General features: G+C 40.1%; 1 protein-coding gene across 19 annotated transcripts in view; it reads left to right on the top strand.

The window, feature by feature from the left end:
- The window catches only part of DLGAP1 (DLG associated protein 1), an 856539-nt gene that overhangs the window by 527153 nt on the left and 311059 nt on the right, over positions 1-18327 (top strand). For 7 of the 19 annotated variants that reach the window (XM_082353517.1, XM_082353524.1, XM_082353515.1 and 4 more), the window contains exon 1: positions 4716-5161. The exons of 7 other annotated variants lie outside the window; for them this stretch is intronic. In XM_082353517.1, the coding sequence (XP_082209643.1) occupies positions 5087-5161 (75 nt within the window). In that variant the 5' untranslated portion in view covers positions 4716-5086. Of the gene's footprint in view, positions 1-13; positions 4683-4715; positions 5162-18327 lie in introns of those variants that run through there. 5 more of the 19 variants (XM_082353516.1, XM_082353535.1, XM_082353534.1 and 2 more) reach the window with 1 other exon arrangement.

Raw genomic sequence — 18327 nt, 5'->3', positions numbered from 1 at the left:
CTTGGCTCTACTATGAATTGCCTATATGAACCTGAGCAAATGACTTAGCATTTCTGGGGCTGAGGGCTCCTATCAGGAAACAAGCCTGCTAGCAACCTCATCCAGTTATCTTGAGATACTATATATAAATGTGCTTTGAAAAGCACGCCTACCTAAAGGCAAGGAGTTATTAATGTTTTGTGTTCCTCTTTTGTCTGAAGGATCGTGGGATAGGGAGGAGAGAAAAGGGGAGTTTACACAGAATTTTAAAATAAATCCGCCTTTTTACAAAAGTCAACAATGATCTTTGGAATTCTGGAAAGAGTTTAATTAGATCTATTCAGTTTTTTTATTATTATTTTAAATTCTGCCTGAAGCTATTAGTTTGGAAAAATTAATCTACATCTTCACCATTGCAATTTTCATACCACCACCAACACTAATCACACCCCCACCCAAGTCCCCACCCCCCAGAGCACAGGGAGTCGGGGTGATTCCCTGTGCCCTGAAGAGGTGGAGATGGAGCCAGTTTGGGGACCTGACAGGCACAGCTCCACAGACCCAGGACAACAGAGAAGAGGAGGAAAAGAAGGGGAAGCATCTGCACGATAAAATACAATTAGTGTCAGAATGTAAATCCCACACACGTACAGACCCAAGACCACTCCTCCCCTTCCACGGTCTCCTATTTCTCCTACTGCCCTCCAATCCACTTAAAACAGATTTCACCTGGATAATAATATCAGGGGAAGAGTCTTTTTCTTCCCTACCTCCTCCTTCTAGTATTGTCATTTTTCCCAAGACACAACCTTCCATAAGAGGGATCCTCATATTTTTCCTTTTCAAAGTGTCTTTCTCCGCCCTCCCTTGCTATCCTCATCTTTTTAAAAAAGGTTTTACTGAACTATAAAATCATGACATAATCATTTCCCACTCTTAAGAATAAATGCAAGGAAAAAAGTCTTCGACCAAGACATTCATCTTGTTGCTCTCTTTGGATTTCTTCTGACAAAGCTGACTCCCTTGGGAATGCCTCCACCAAGCCCTGAAAATATTCCAGTCACTGGACAGTCAATGGCAGTCACTGGACAAGGACAGTGCCAGAGCCCATTCCCAGAGTTCAGAAGAGGCCACTATTATTGGATAGTTTTCACAAACAACACAGTATTTCCTACTGAAGGTAGCATCGTTTAATTTACTATAAGGTTGTTACATGTGTTAATTAAGTCATCAAGAACCACTAACAGAACTTTAGAGCTAAAGGGATCATCTAATCCAACCTCTTCATTCATTTAGCATATAAACAACTAGACTCAAAGAAAGGTAAAGGCCTAGTGGGTCATACTGCTAGTATGTGGCAGAGGTAGGACCAGAACCCAAGTCTCTTAACTTATAGAAAAGACCATTATAAGGGTTACAACTGAAAGCTTTAGCAATTCTTTAAGCACATAAATCTCATCCACTATTGAGAATAAAGTATTTTGATAAGATATCTGTCTTGAAGAAAGGATGTGTAATGAGATAGAAAACCTAGGATACATTTTTGTCTATGAAGGTTTTGTGACTAGCGGCAAAAACAAAACAAATTCAATTTTTTAAAAAAACTTGAACTTTAATAAATAGTGATGAGATTAGATAAGAAATATCTAATTTAAAAGGATACTGTACATGGATCTAGGACCAGCCTTTGTTAGTAACAAAATGCTTTCATGATACTAGCATAATTGCCTGCTTCCTACCTTAAGTTCATTTTCCTTTCCTTTTTATAACCTTTTCGAAGTTAAAAGCTCAAGTAGTGGTGAAAAGTGGAAGGATAAGGAAAGGAAGAAGGAAAATGATATTAACTGAAAATCTACTATGTACCAGATACTGTAGCAAACATTTTCACATTTGTTATTTCATTTAATCCTCATAATAGTCCTGAGAGCTACAGATAATAACACTCAGTTTTTGCAAGAGAGGAAACCGAGGCTTAGAAATATCAAGTGATGTAATGCTATGTGGCCAGTAAGTTGTAGAACTGAGATTTAGACTTAGATCTATCTGATGCAAAATAGCTCTTTCCAAAACACCCCAGCACAACTCCGGAATCAAGGACATGATATGGTGAGCAAGGAGGAAGAAAAATATTTAAAGTAAACATATTATTATTCAAGTTCTTCAGTAAAATAAGAATGAAAGCTTTAAGATTTAAGTATGGGATTTAGTATAGTAACATTATTGGATCTCATATTACAAAGATTTGGAAATTCTATTTTCAAATTGCTTGCCTTCTTTTAAGCTAGTTTTTTTTTTTTAACATCTTTATTGGAGTATAATTGCTTTACAGTGTTGTGTTAGTTTCTGCTGTATAACAAAGTGAATCAGCTATACGTATACATATATCCCCATATCCCCTCCCTCTTGTGTCTCCCTCCCATCCTCCCTATCCCACCCCTCTAGGTGGTCACAAAGCACCAAGCTGATCTCCCTGTGCTATGAGGCTGCTTCCCACTTAAGCTAGTTTCTTTTAATGAAATATTTGAGGCTTACAGAAAGATATCAAGAAGAAAATAAATACCCATTTATACATCACCCAGCTAGAGAAATAAAACATTAATTACAATGGATCACACAGGTACCCTCCTCAATCCCATTTCCTTCCCTTCCTCCCGAGAGTAATAGCTAATGTGACTTGATACCAGAAGCACCTTTGTCTTTAATTCTGGAGTTATTGAAAGACTGAAAAAAATGTAATATTTTCTGTTCTTCATTGAGCAATAATTAACTCTAAGACAAGCTAGTTCGACACTTGAAATATAAACTGAGCTCCAAGTCATATCTTCTTTATCACTAACTCCAAGTCATATCTTCTTTAGCAAATATTGACATTTATTGAGCTCCTATTCTGTGCAAGACTTTCAAACTGAAAAAAAAATCCTATATTTCAAAGTGGGGACATAGTATGTTTAATAAATAAACTAAATGTAGAGCAGTGTGTTCTTCCCGACCAGTGTGCTGAGATGAAGAGCTCATATAAAGAAAGGGAAGAAGAAGCTGGACATTCACAAGGGGAGAGAGGAGATGGGAAACTCCTAAGAACTGGACGTCCTTCCAGCTCTCTTCTTGCTTTATAGGGAAGGGAGAATCTATGTCCTGCAGAAGCTCCCCTTAGGAAGATAGGTTTAGCCAGTCCCTGTCAGCTCCTATAGAATAATTTCATTTATAAGCTCATTCTTAGAAGCAAATTCGGGAACAAATAGGTTCTTTTTTTTTTTTTCCAGTTGTATTGCTTTAATTATCAACTAATATTGAAACTGGATGTACAAATATATTTGATTTCAATGTCACAAAGTTTAGTGGACAAAGCCTTGAACTTTAAATAAGAGGGTCTATGTTTTAGTTCCTATTTGCCGCTAACTAGTTGGTGATCACTCACTAATGATAGGGCTTAGAACCATCATTTCAGCTCTCCGGGTCTCCTTCTTCTACTATAAAGTAGGGCACTTGGTCAAGAAGGCCTGGGATCTCAGTCCACATCTTCAAACTCCTATGTTACATATGCAGAGCACTAATTAGAGCCATTTTCAAGAGTTATAAAGCCTGGAGCTACCATTTAATACATGCTTAAAGTAGATGCTTTTCCAATGTTATCTAATTTGCTCTCTGAAACTCTATGAGGTATTTTATAGTTGAAGAAACTGAGATTTAGTAAATTAGATTAAGTCACTTGCCCAAGGATACACAGCTAGTACATGGCAACACAGAGGATCAAACCTGATTTGTCTGCCTTCAAAGCCTGGATTTCTCCATTTACTTGCCTGATCCCTACCCATTCCAAATATAAAACAGAAGGAGGAAGCGACATATACTATATACCTATTATGTTCCAGAAATCATACACTAGCTCATTTAGTACCCAAAACACCTTTGTAAAATTAGTATTACTATTTACTCCAATTTTATGGATGACAAAACTGAGGCACAAAAGATGAAATCATTTGTCCAAGAACTCATGGATAGTCATTGGGAGAGCTAAAACTTGACTGTGGATCCGTCTGAGTCTATAATGTGCTTCAGAAATAGAAATAAATGCATTTTTTTCGTATTATTATTTGTCTTATTCTGTAGCAAATGTATGCATTCATTTGACCTCCTCTGGGTGCACACAGTTAAGAATGCATCTCCATGAAATGTGACCCATCTCAGATGAGCAATGGAATGGCTGGAATGTCCCTAATCTAATTTGACTGAGCATAGGTTAATATTCACCAATAATGGAATTCTAAATACTAAAAAGTTCTGATCTGCTCTTTGTAGAATTATCACTTGGAAATCATTTAACTTAGGCCACTGCCACGATTATATAGAAAATGAGAGGTCTGTAGGTATTGGGTCTCCGTCTGACATTGATTTAAAAATAAAATACTGTAGCTTGAAATCATTGCAAGTTCCAGTTAATACAATTGGTGAGATGTGCTTCCTCACAAGCTGTTTGTAGTTAATTTTAAAAAGACTCCCTTTTTTTTTTCCAATATTGTTATTTTTAAATGTCAAGAATCAGATGTCTGCTGTTTAGAACTACTGTACGGCTGCCAGTGACTGTCTGTGTCAGGATTTGTAGCAGAGACATGGATTTGAAGACATTAAAACTGTTTAATTCTCAGTTGAGATGTGGTTGGCTTTTGTATATTTGGAATAGAGCATTTATGGCACATCTCAGGGTAAGTGCTAATCGTTAAGTAAATAAAATAGGAAGGGGGTCAAAGGAGTAAAGGGAGTTTTGGTTGTTGATTTGTTTTCACTTTAAGAAAGCAGGATTCTTGGTTCTGTATATGCCTCTTTATGTAAATAGGTGTTGAGTGACTGGCGTAATAAGCTATTCAGAAGAGCAAGATTTTAGATTTCCAACTGTTAGCCTTAAAAAAAAAAAAAAAATCCCTTCAAACCCGTGTATTTTGCATTCATCCAGCGGCAGACACAGGAAAAAGGAAACAAAACGCTCTTCGGTAAAAGTAGAGAGAGAGAGACACGGAGAGAGAGAGGGAGAGAGAGGGAGAGAGAGCGCGCGCGTACAAGACGGACAAGAAAGCAAGCACCCTCAGAGATGAAATTTTAGGAGAGCAAAATGATCGACCTTTTTAAGGCTGAGTGGGTTTCTTCAGTTTGTGTGCAAGTTTCAAGAAATGGAAGGACTGACCAGGTTTGAGTACAACTCTTTTATTACTTTGTATTTGGTGATAGTGTGTTGTTTGTTTAGGTGGGAGTTTTTTTTTGGGGGGGGGGGAGTTTTTGTTATTTTATTTTTTCTCTAAATAATGGCTAGCACAACTGAAAGGGCTAAAATCTGATGTGTGTACAGATGGTAAGAAAACAGGTAGAGACATCAGATACCTACACATCTGTGTCTGCAAGAGGCTGCATAAAATCTTTAATTGACAGAGGATCTAAGGTGCTAGATGCCATGAGAGGACATTGTGTGTCTTAATGGTTGAAATGTGATCCATTGTTTTCCATGACAACAATCCTGAATGCTTACTGTTCCTTTGCAAAAGTAACATTTCTGGATGGTTGGGGTTTTTGTGGATTTTCTTGTGGCTTTTTTTCCCTGTTGGTTAAATAAGACTCCACAAAAGATCACTGAAGAATCATTCATAACAAGCATGAACCCAGAGTTATTTTTTCAATGCAGGTACAATTATTTTTCAAAATTTTGTTCAAGACTATGTCAGCCTTTGCCCAGTGGGGTTTTCTTTCCCCAGCTGAGGTTTTCCTTCCTCTTATTTTAGAACAATTTAAATTATGTTAAATCCGTTTAAAAAAAACTATGTGAAATGTGTGACAGGGCCGAGCAGTTCTGCTAGTGACTTTGGTTACTGTGATGTTTCCTTGCTGCCTTTAAAAAAAAAAAAAAAAAGTTAACCACATTGACGATTTTCTTTATTTTCAATTTAAATTGCCTTAATAATCCAGCAAAAAGTGTCAAGATTCTTGAATATATTTCCTACGTGGCTTGTACAATCTTCTCCCTATTTTTTCCCTGATCTTAGTAGAGATGTTCCTCTTTCTTGATAGAAAAATGAGGTTACTTCTGCCTGATCCTACTTTGAATGTAGAATCAGTGATTCTGGTAATTCTCTCTATGATTCTCTATAACTCTCTCTGTTACTCATATCCCAGTATTGGGCAGAGGAGACAATTGGCAAAATATTCTGAGAAAGCAGGGGTCCAGAAAGAGTCAGCGGTAGTAAAAGAAAGATCAAAAATCCTTCCTGAAAGTTGTTCAACTTTATTATTCTTGGTCTGCAGTTTCATTATGCTAAAGACATTTTCAGCTATACCAAAAGTGCTTGGTTAGCCGCAATCAAAGGTTTCATGGCACAGACTTTCAGATCCCACAGAGTCCAATCTACTAATGGAAGGTATAGCATTGCTTAGCACAGAGTAAAAAAGAAAAACCAGCTTTGGATCGCTTAGTGGCCGGTGGACTTCATCTCCTCTTTCTCCATTCTCCTTAGAGGACAGTTTGCTTGGTTGAAAATTAAATACAAGAGCCCAGGGTAAATATTTACCATTCAGTAAAGAAGCATTCATCCATAATCTCTGGTCCATTTGAGATCATGCCTTTACATGATCTAACACAAACAGTGATTTGTGAATGGTAGAACACATTGGTTTTTTGCTTATGGTTTTATAGGGGTCACTAAAATATATATGCAATATGGCCAGCTGGCTTTGACTCGGTGGTTAGACTAGGTTTTTTACCATTTTAGTTTTAGGTTCAAAAGCAACAACCTCTCTTGGTGGATTACTGTGCTCATTGGTGAGTTGAATCATGGAAAAATTCCATCTTTATTGTTCCAAACAGCTGAAATCAGTAACCTCATATGGTTCAAACTGTAGTACCTCTGAACAGTCAGATTTTTTTTTCTGTCATTTGCCAGGATAGCTTGGTAGAGAAAAAAAAACTTGGCCTTTTCAGGTCAAATCAGGTTACTATTACTGAAATCCATAAGGAGTTATAAGACCTTACTATGATTTATGTTACTCATTTGAAATTTTGAATCCGTAAGTTTTCCTGTTGGCTAAAAATAACATGCATTTGGGACTTCACATTAACGGTTCACTTATCTGCTTCTCAAAACCATCTCGCCTCATTCCCCACCAGCAGGCTGTGTCCCTAGTAACTGCCATTTGGAACACATTAGGACACAGGGAAAAATCGTTTTACTCAATTTTTGTAAATGCATATTTAAGTGTTTTAATAAATTCTTGGACAGAAACCACGGTACGGTAAGGGGGGGGGGTTAATTTTTTTTCAGTGAATGATTTATTCTCCTTCAGCCCAATCCTGTTTGTAACTAAAAGGTAAAGATAAAGAGCTAATTACTGTTAAACAATTAGCAAAGGTAAAGGAGGGAATAGAGTGTAAGGAGCTCATTCCTTCATTTGCCGTGACCAATTTCTTACTTCTATTGTCTAACACTTTTATTTCTTGGGGAACACTCATATGACCAAGGAACGACCTCTTCTGATTCTCTTATCTTTTAAGTTTAAGAATATAAATGATTATCTTGTAAAAAAAAAAAAAATTGTTTTTTTCCACCTGTTAAAGTTTAGCAATATTCCCTGCCTTGTTTCCATTTCTAAAATAGACTTCTAATTACACTCACAAAATGGGCTTTCTAGGTAAGTATACCTTTTCTTTCATGTACATTGCCACTCTTCTCTATCAGTTGGAGCTTCTACTCCTTGTTGTCCCAGAATTTGGAAACTTCCTGCAAAATTCAGACTTGTGCTATCACAGAACTGTCTAGAAAGCAGAGTTATGTGGAGTCTAGAGTTACTGTATGTTGTACGCATGTGTCTAGGTCCATATATACACGTTACATCTGCATAGGCATTCCTGTACCCATACTTCTAAAATATGCATTTATACTTATGCTTTCTTTGATCTCTGATTCATGACATAAGATCTATTTCAAACGTACCATTTCACAAAGTCCACGAAGGAAGAATGGCTATAAAGTGGGGAAACAGACTTTTCATAGCTCCTGCTAAAAAAATACCTTGCGTTGCTTTTAAAGTGATTATTTTAAATCTCAGACCACTAGTATAAACCAACTAGGGGTGTCCTGCTTCCTTAGTGTAAGGATAAATCCCTTTCATACAAAGAGACATCCAACAACAATGAAAGGAAATGACTTCTGTTCCTCTCATTTTTTTTAACCACTGTTAATTATATACTTGCAACATTGTCAAACTCCTCGCTGATTTTACTCTCCAAGTCTCTAAAACTTTAAGGTGTGTAATTAAAGAAGCAGGCAGGCTTTATTTTCTGTTTTTCAGAAAAATGATGGGTTTTAGCGTTCTTGAGCCTCCTCATTGCAAGGCCGTTCGCTGTTCGCTATACCTTCTCATTCACAAACTCTTCCCTGGAAGTTGGGCGTAGCATCTTTCCACCTACCTATTTCTCACCTAATAATCCCCTTACAGAACAATTGTTTGAGATTATTTAGTGCAAACTACTCTCTCTAAAAGTGGGAAAAATAAACCCTAAGGAAATACCTTGACTGACAAAGATGAGTAATCTCATCAGTAGCAGGCTGAGACTAGCACACAAACTGCCCAGCTACAGCCCTGTTCTTTTTCCCACTATGTCTTTCACATCTATGAAAACTTTTACGGCTCTTTTCAAAGACTAACTCATCCTTTCTTACTCCATCCATTTAAGGCAGTGGGGTCAAGGTACAGGGAGGCAAAGAACTGATCTGAAAATGAGATTTGAAGCATGGTTTTGGCTTAAAAGGTTCACAAGAGATGAAGACAGTTGTTAACTAAATAATTACCTGAAGTTTGTAATTCTGTGGTTACAAATGGCAGGGTACGACTTTTAACTTCTAAATAAAAGAAATGGGTATGTTTCTCCTGTTATCCCTGTCGATCCCTCCTGCATCCCAATGGTTTTATTATGAGGAAACCCTGTACCAACGGAGGACAAAGTGAGCAGAACGGCTCCAAGTTCGGGTGTGTAATCTCTAGGCATTACACTCAGAGCCCTGGGACTGGACTGTGAGGACGACATGATTCTTTCTGGCATCTTCCACTATCTTGGCAGCCAGCTCCTCTCACCTCTCACCTCACTTTCCTAGGATGAAAATTATTAACATAGCTGTAACCATATTTTTCAAAGCAATGTGTGTGTGGGGGGGTGTGTATGTAATATGTGACACATAGGACATGCTACATTGGGATAATGGGAACAAATATATTAAATCAGGGTAAGTCTAGAAAATGTGAAACAAATAATGCATAGGAGACATCAAGGGCTACAGGTTGATCTCTTGGTCATTGCTTTTGAAATTCAAAAGTGAGAAAACAGAAGATCTAGCTCTAAAGTTGAAAATGCTGTATGAAACGTTATATAGTGGCATCCATGTGGGTAAAAGTGAGCGCAATGATACCACATTCGTCTGCATGTGTAGTCATATATGTGTGTGGCCACTTGCTCTGTCATTGAATATTTAGGGCAATAGTTCCTTAACTTTGTGTGTGCAAGAACCACCTTGAGGGTGTCTATAAAATGAGGATTTGTGGCATCGATCCAAGAGATTCTGATTCTGTAGCTCTGGGATGAGTCCAGTACAGAGATCAATCTAAGGGCCACACTTGAACCTGATGCTAGGGAACTATCAGACTAGATTCATCATTGTATTTACTGAAGGGGGCAGTAGAGTCTAACAGATGAAAACATTGGCTTTACTATCACTACTGACCTCCCACGTGACTTTGGGCTCCCTCTACTTAGTACTTCCATTTCTATATCTGCAAAATGGGCATAATGATATGACTCTTGCGTTTGTTAAGGTCTTAGAAAAATATTTCATTTCAAATTTGGGAAAGAAGTAAAAACTATAATGTGAAATGTTTTGAGTTTACAAATCCTCAGATGTTAGCATGCTTCACTGCTTCTTCACGTGTTTCATATACCACTTTTTCTGTTACATTTTGCTTGATCGAACTTTCGTTACACCAAGGTTAGCCTGAACATATCCGATTCTGGGGAAGGAAAGCAGTCTCCCAATGTCGGATGACAAGTCTTCCTCACAATGTAGATTTAAGGCTTCCTCGCCCCATGTGCCAACTAAACACATAAAGCTTTTGTCTGCAGATGAAAAGATCACAAAGGGTCAATCTTTTGATAGCTCAGCTTCTGTAGGTCAGGTTTCCCCCATGGCTCGATATTTGCTAATGGAACACAATTTTTCTGGTCTCCTCAAGCTTTCGTGTGTGTTTAGACAAAACCTGCTTTTGTTTTCAGATCCTAAGTCTGTCAAGACCAGCTGCCTTATTCCAGGCAGCTTTGGTAAGTCCACAGGGCAAGTCTAATTAAGAGCAACAGCTATGGGGCTTGTGTACAAGGGGACTCTATCCACTCACCTCCTTTCTTGGGTCTCTGTTGGGTGTTTCTACCAAGGCGGCTTCAGTGCGTGGGAGTTCTTCCACCGTTGCTGGCAGATGACAATAGGTCCTTGTCCATCACTCTTTTTTGCTCGTGTCTAAAGTCCCTGATCACTCCTGTTCATTCTCAGAAGCCAGCTCCATCACAGGCCACCTGCTGGCCCAGGTTGTACTCCAGGCATCAGTCTGACTGGTGGCCCCCAGCAGTAAATACATACAGAGAGACGCCCCTTTTAAGTCCCTTAAAGGATCACGACTACTTGTAATCCTTGGATAATTCATCTTTTCTTCTTCTTCTTCTTCTTCTTCTCTCCTAACTAGTAGAAGTTCAGCTGGCTTTTCGGTAACTCAGGGGGTGTCAGTGCAAGTAACTGTCATTTGTTTGCAAATGAACCTGAGCTTTCTGAAAATGATTCCCCTGTAAAATCTTCCCCCCATCACACTCCTCCAGGCTTCTCGTTGATTTGAGATTGTTTCCTGTTCTCCCACCTCTTGGAGGTATTTCATGGCACGCTGAACAGACACTTTTAGTCAAAAACGCCTATAAATAACTGATTTTCCTGCTTGCTGCCTTCTCTCTAAGGCTTTCACAAAGGAGGTGAACAAATCCACTAGAAACAAGAACTCTCTGTGAGGGCTGCGCGGTGACGCTTATGAAAAATCCGATCTACAGGCCAACAATTATCGTGTGGGTCCCTTTGCCATATTTGACTTAGGCAATCACTGCCCAGAAAAAGAAACATTTTATTTCATGCCAGCTGTTCTCATGAACTGAACAATCAATCAAAAATGTCTCATATGAGCTTTCCTGCTTCTTTAAAAACATTTATTTTGACTTTCACGCTGCTTTAAAAAAAAAAAATCCCAAAGCCAACAGCTGTTTCTTAGATTCTATTGGTAAATCTAGGTGACCAATTCCTATGGCTATTCTGTGATAGGAAATGTGAAACTACTTCCACGTTCCTCCTCCAAACTGGCCTTGCTTATAGAGAGTTGCACTGTCTGGCCTGTCTTTGCTCTGTTTCCTATGTCACCCATCATCAGCACCCCCACATCTCCCAGGGTGGTGTCATGAAACTCCCTGGAAGACTGCACTCAGCTAGGCAAGGCCATAATACCAGCCTTCACTGACCTCACTGAAATGACCCTTAGAAATCAGACACATGACATTAATTATACTCCTTCCCTTCCTCCACACCTTACTGAGCAAAGGAGAATTGGGCTTAGCTATTTTATTATATAATTTGGAATGGGAAACTGTCCCAAAACCATGTTTACAGCTGGGGAAACTGAGGCCTGGAGAGATTAACCAGCATTCCCTTGGCTCTTTGGTTGTAGGGGGGTGGGTGTCTTCTTCAGTCCTCTCACCCCACCTGTTAGCGGTCCTCAGTCATGGAACATGAGATCATCATTGATCTTGGTGTTCTGTCTACTCAAGAAATTCTGCCACCAGCCCTGCTCCCGGCTTTTTCTACTCTAGGCACTGGGTCTAATGTGGTTTGGGTTTAGTCTGTTGCTAAGGTTTCTAGAAAGTACATCTCGTTAAGGCTTTCCTCTTTGTGAACTGAACACGCACAGTCAACACAATATGGGAAAGAACTTCAAAGGACAGTTAGCTCAGTGCTTTTGACATTTTTAACCATGGAATTCCTTGTTCATATAAAGCAGAATATATTAAACATAGAGCAGTCCCCACTCTGTATCCATGGGTTCCGCAAATGGAAAATATTAGAAAAATAAATAAATTTCAGAAAGTTCCAAAAAGGAAGCTTGAATTTGCCGTGTGCCAGCAACTATTTCCATAGCATTTCCATTGCATTTACAACTATTTTCAGAACATTTACACTGTATTAGGTATTATAAGTCATCTAGAGATGATTTAAAGTACACGGAGATGTGCATAGGTTATATGCAAATACTGCACCATTTCAAAGAAGGGACTTGAGCGTGCCTGGATACCAAGAGATGATTGCAGTACTCACACTGAAGCAAGACTAGGAGAATTCAAATCCAAATCCAAATCCCCTTCCCTCCCGTCCACTGCCCTGCATCCAAGTTTCCCTGAAGGTGGGGGGCTTCCAAAGCACAGTTTGAAACTTGTTGCCCATTCCTTAAGCAGATCTAAGCTAAGGAAGAGTTTAATGATTGGTGGTGGGGGAGGAGACACAGGAATGGGAAGGACCAGGATGGGGCAGAGGAGGGGAGTCTGTATCCACTCTTGATAAACCAACTCTTGACAAGTCAGAAAAATCAGAAAACCCTGATGAAGTCCAAAAACTGTCAGTTAACTGTCCCAAGCTTGGTAAATTTAATTGGCAGCTCTCCCAGGCTGCAGTCCAGCTGCCCTGTCTTTCCTGAAAACGACAACTGATCATGGGTGCCAAGAGTTCCTGATTGGCTCACAGTATGAAAGCACTTCTTGACTCCAACAGACAAGTTCTTACGTCACCTTCATTCCTTTTCCTCAGCTGTGACCCAGAGAGAGGGACTGACTTTTCTACGAACAGGCAGGCCTTTCAGCCCCAGGCCAGTGCTCAGCCCGTACACCATACTGAACACTTCCATATCTTCATCACATGCTTGATGTACTTACGTGGGATAATGAACGATGGCAATGATAATAAGCCAATGATGAAGGAGAAGAAGGAGAAAAAAGGGAGAAAAAGAAGGACTATAATTTACTGAGAAATTTCAATAGGCTTATGCTTAACATATATTGTCCCTATTTCTGAAAGTTACTAGGGTAGCGGTTCATACCCTCATTTTATACAAAATGGAGGTAATTAATTTGCCCAAGATTATACTGCTGGTAAGTGACAGAATGGAGATTTAAACCTTGATCTGTCTGATTCCACAATCTGTTCACTTCCCATCGTACCATGCTGCCTCTGCTTGGTAAATATTCCCTCTGATCTTTTCCTGATGAATTGTTTCTCAATGAGAATTTATTTTAATGACAATTTTTTAAATGGTTAACTATAATTAAAAAACAGATTCTACCTCTATGATTAGGTATAATTTGGAAAGTGGCCATGTTAGAAAGTAACATATGAGATTCATTTGCAAAGTCAGATGTATAGTGTAAATTGGAGTAGAACAATATTATTTCATATAACTGGAAAATTACATCTCAGCCTATGAAAGAACCATCACTCAAAGCTGTTGTACTTATTCTTTTTTCAATGAGAAACAATACAGTTTATCCCTTGAGACTGCCAACCTGATTCTAGTTGTAACATTGTTAAAACACCATAAGGTTATGTCCCAATTAGAATTGTCTGCCCATTTAATATCCTTTGCTTGTATTAATTTGGGGATGTTTTCTTCCACAAGAATTAACTTCGCTGAAATGGTGAGGAAGGAAACGAGGAATCCCCAAACCCAATATCTCTATAACAGTGTGACTTTATACTTTTGTCCTTTGGGGAGACCAGATAGTTATCTCCAAGGCATGTTTTGAGCCAGAATTCTACTGGGTGCATGAGCTCCACACATCCCAAATTGTTAACTAAATATTTGGGAAGTTCACAAACCTCACTATTTGTTAAATTATCACAGGTCCAAAGGAAAAGATATGTTTCCCTAAAGGTCAACCTTTAGAATGCTTCTTAATTACTTATATAACTGAAACAAGTAAGCCATGTAATTAATACCCAGTGCAGAGGACTCATGTGTATCAGTTGAAGGTGGCCGGGGGCTACAGATATCCAATAAATAGTGCTGTTAGGGAATGTTAGCAGAGTTTAAACTAAATTTCTATAATAGATAATACAGAACGTTCAGGCTTTTGAAATCCATCAGGATAAAAGGTGCCATACTCAGTTATGAATTTGGAAGTCGTGGAGTCCTTAGTATCCTACTTTTCAGCTCATTTTGGATTCTTCCTCATGTACATGTATCTCATCACAGAGAATTCAGTGTTCTAGCAAGCCCTTATTTAATGCCCTCCCCCTTTGCTTAAGCCCAGATGAAGTTCGTTTAAAGTAATGGATACAGTCTTAATGTTTCCACAGCCTCCACTTTCTCTTGGTTCAATATTTTATAAAATATCCCCATGCATAAGAAGGAAATGTTAATTATTCACTTCACAGGGACATGTAGGTAACTAAGAAATGAAAGAGTTCACTAAAATTAAACCATACCAATTTCATCTCATTGATGTTTTTGAACACTGTATTTCTTAGAGTCAACCAGCGATGATTTCACCCAACTGTCATAATATGTAGTCTCTTCGCGTTATCTAGATCGTGAGTGTATAATGAAAGATTCTGTTAAATCATTTACAAGGACAGCCTTCTCAACATCTTTCATTCAACCAAGATTTATTTAGCACCTCTTTGACCCACACTGAACTCTGGGAGAGGTGACTACATAAAAGTGGGAAAGGGAAAGACCAGCGTGGGGAAAGGAACAGCACAGACGGGGTAATGACCACCCAGCTGGAGAGAATAAGGAAATGGAGGACAGGATTGAGTCTCTAGTTGATGAGATGATATGGAATATGTTTTTTCTAAAACACTCAAGTTTCCCAAAGATGGAGGATACGGTCTAGTCTGGAGGCCAAGCACCAGCAGTTTAACTCTCTGTACAGCATCTCTAAGGACAAGCAATGGTGAGGATGAGACAGAGCAGGGCCAGGCACCCCAGAAGGACATGGGAGGCATCAGACAACAAGCAAGCTGAGTCCACCAGCCAGGCTTCCGGCCCCGGAGGCAGTGGGGCTGCCCAGGGCCCTGAGAAGGAATCTGGGCAGACAGCAAACCTGCTGTGGGGAAACCATGCTCGCGTTCACGTAGCATCGCGTGCTCATCCAGCGGCAGGCCGGTAGGATGGGACCGCCTGGATTCTGGGGGGGGCAGCACCACCCTGTACCCCCAGAGAACTGAGATGCCGCTGGGGCACCAAAAGTTCACAGGCACGAGAACAGCAGAGGGACAGCAAATCGGGAGATAACCCCAGGGAATAACAGATGGGTTTCTCACACCAAAAACCCAACTGTATCCCCAGCTCATACCCCTGAGCAGGCAACTGTTAGGTAGGAAGATATTTCCTAACAAAGGCATCAGACCCCAAGTCAGGTGAAGACCTCCCTGTTATTAAAAATATGTAACGAGAACTGCTGGCTGAACATGTCAGGGACAGAGCGAAGGAAATTTCCGTATTTGGGGAAAGGAGGGCAGGTGGCCCCCAGGGTTCCTTTCAAATCAAATAGTCTCGGCACATAGTGCTGTGCAATACGGTAGCCACTGGTCACGTGTGGCTATTTAAATTTACATTAATTAAAGTTAAATAAAAGGAAAGATTCAGCCCCTCGGTCACCATAGCCACATTTGTAGCGCTCAGTAGTCACATGTGACTGGTGTTTACCATATTGAACAACAAAGATATAAAACCTGCCCGTCACTACAGAAAGTTCTGTTGGACTGCATGATTCTAGTTGTTTCTTGTCTATTTTAATATATTGAGTTCTACTAGATTTGGGCTTTGTCCCAAGAAGGTAACATCCTGTTGTGATGTCCCAGCGCTTACGGGTGTCAGAAGCAGGCGGTACCTGTCCTGTGTGCCCCGGTGAGAGTGAGGGCTGCTGTGGGAATGCCTGTTTTCTGCCACTTACTCACGACACGGCATCAAATAAACCACTTCACCACTCATATCTTCTAGTTCTTCCTTTAGAAAACTATCTTGCCGAGTTATTGTGAAGAGTAAATTCTTTAAAGTACCTAGCGTTCAAAAAGCACAACTCATTTTTTACTAGAAACACAAGAACTAGCGTGGGATTTTGCCCAGATTCTCACCCACCATTTATCAGTACTTGCCATGCCTGGGGCCTTGCTCTGGGCGCAGAACACACAGTGTTTCCCTGGGTCTTCCCATCCGCCCTGGCGCTGGCCCCTCCAAGGAGCCTGCTTGGCTCCCACTCTGCCTTTTGTACCTGACTAACCATGAGCTGCCCAGGCAGTACCCAGCCCAGCACTTCCACTCACATTCTGAGCTTTGGGCCGAAGCTCTCGCTCAGACAGTAACCCTCACCTGTGATTCTCATTTATGAAAGAGGGCTGCCAAAATTTTCTCCTACTCACATTGATTTGTAAATTACAATGTTGTGGCACCTCTGGGAGCTGCTGCTGGGTGCCAATGGATTCAGAAGTTGGCGATGCATGGTATTATCTGCTACAGCCAGCCACACGGCTGGTGCCAATCAGACGGGCCCCCCTCCCCCCGACAACAGGTACCATTTGCACGTTACCTGAGACACTCCTGCATCCCTCACCTTCTCCTGCCTTTGACCAAACGGCAAGAGCTTTCTAGAGAGGCCCTTGGAGTATTCACTACGGGTTATTTGGGGGCAGTGTTTACTTCAGCCCTATTCACTGAGAAGAGTGGGCACCTTCCTGCTGCCCATGAAAAAAATCAATGTACCAATGGATGGGTGTCAGTGAGAGACCTAGCACACCATTCTGAGTTGGAAAGAAGAGTCACCTGATTAGATAAGAGGCAGTAATCTCATGGAACAATAACCAGCACTTACGTTGTAGTCTTCTGTTTTAACGTAACCGGTATTACCAAAAACATGCCGTCTGGCCACATTTGTTTACTTTCCAAACGTCAAAAGCCGTATTTTCTCACACTGTTCTCTGAAACCAAGTGTTCTTTGGCCAACTCTGAGGCCTAGAAAGAGATTGCTTCAGCCCCACAAGCCAGAAAAATGTCATTGGTGGCAGGCCAGTTGGAAAGCTTGCTTTCCAGAAAAGGCCTTTCTAGAAAAGCTTACAAGCCAGGGCTCCCTAACACAGACCCTCAGAGGAAGAGGGTTTCCAGGCCTGGAGCATCTCGGGAAGGTTACTTATAGCGCCGGAGCTGCCCGGAAGCAGAAGTGACGAGCTTGCACGTCTGACTGACTTTGGAAGTAATCCTACCTTGAGAAGAACGTTTGACGGGGTGGAGGAGAACTCAGATGCAGGAAGGCAGGGCACACCCATCCACCTAATTCAAGTGCTCTTAGCCTGCGACTGTGGACAGATAGGACACGTAGTCCCCAAGAATGGACTCTAGGGGGTCGTGAACTCCTGAACTTAACACATTAAGGAGGGGGTTGTGTGTATTCATCCTGCTCTGGAGAAAAGTCCTTAGCTTTTAGCATGTCCCCAAAAGACATAAAGGGCTACTAACAAGTTTAAATTATGATATCCTTAAAATTAGGTAGCTTTTTCCCCAGATGATCCAGCAATCCCACTCCTGGGCATATATCTGGAGAAAAACGTAATTCAAAAAGATACACACACCCCAGTGTTCATTGCAGCACTATTTACAATAGCCAAGACATGGAAGCAACCTAAATGTCCATCCACAGATGAATGGATAAAGAAGATGTGATACATACATACAATGGAATATTACACAGCCATATAAAAGAATGAAATAATGCCATTTGCAGCAACATGGATGGACCTAGAGATGATCATACTAAGTGAAGTAAGCCAGACAAAGACAAATATCTGCTATCTCTTATATGTGGAATCTAAAAAAAGGATACAAATGAACTTATTTATAAAACAGAAATAGACTCACAGAGATAGAAAGAAAACTTATGGTTACCAAAAGGGACAGGGGGAGAGGGATAAATTAGGAGTTTGGGATTAAAATATACACACTACCATATGTAAAATAGATAACCAACAAGGACCTACTGTATAGCACAGGGAACTAATACTCAATATCTTGTAATAACCTATAGCGGAAGACAATGTAAAAAAAGAATAGATAGATAGATATAATTGAATCACTTTACTGTACACCTGAAACTAACACAACATTGTAAACCAACTATATTTCAAGAAAAAAATTTCTTAAATTAGCTTTTTCCTTAAAACCTTAAAGTTGATGACTTTCCTTCTTCCTTGTAACGTC

Source organism: Balaenoptera borealis (genome assembly GCF_965194805.1).
Source record: "Balaenoptera borealis genome assembly, chromosome: 14".
Classification (NCBI taxonomy): domain Eukaryota; kingdom Metazoa; phylum Chordata; class Mammalia; order Artiodactyla; family Balaenopteridae; genus Balaenoptera; species Balaenoptera borealis.
This window is presented reverse-complemented; position numbering and strand designations above follow the sequence as displayed.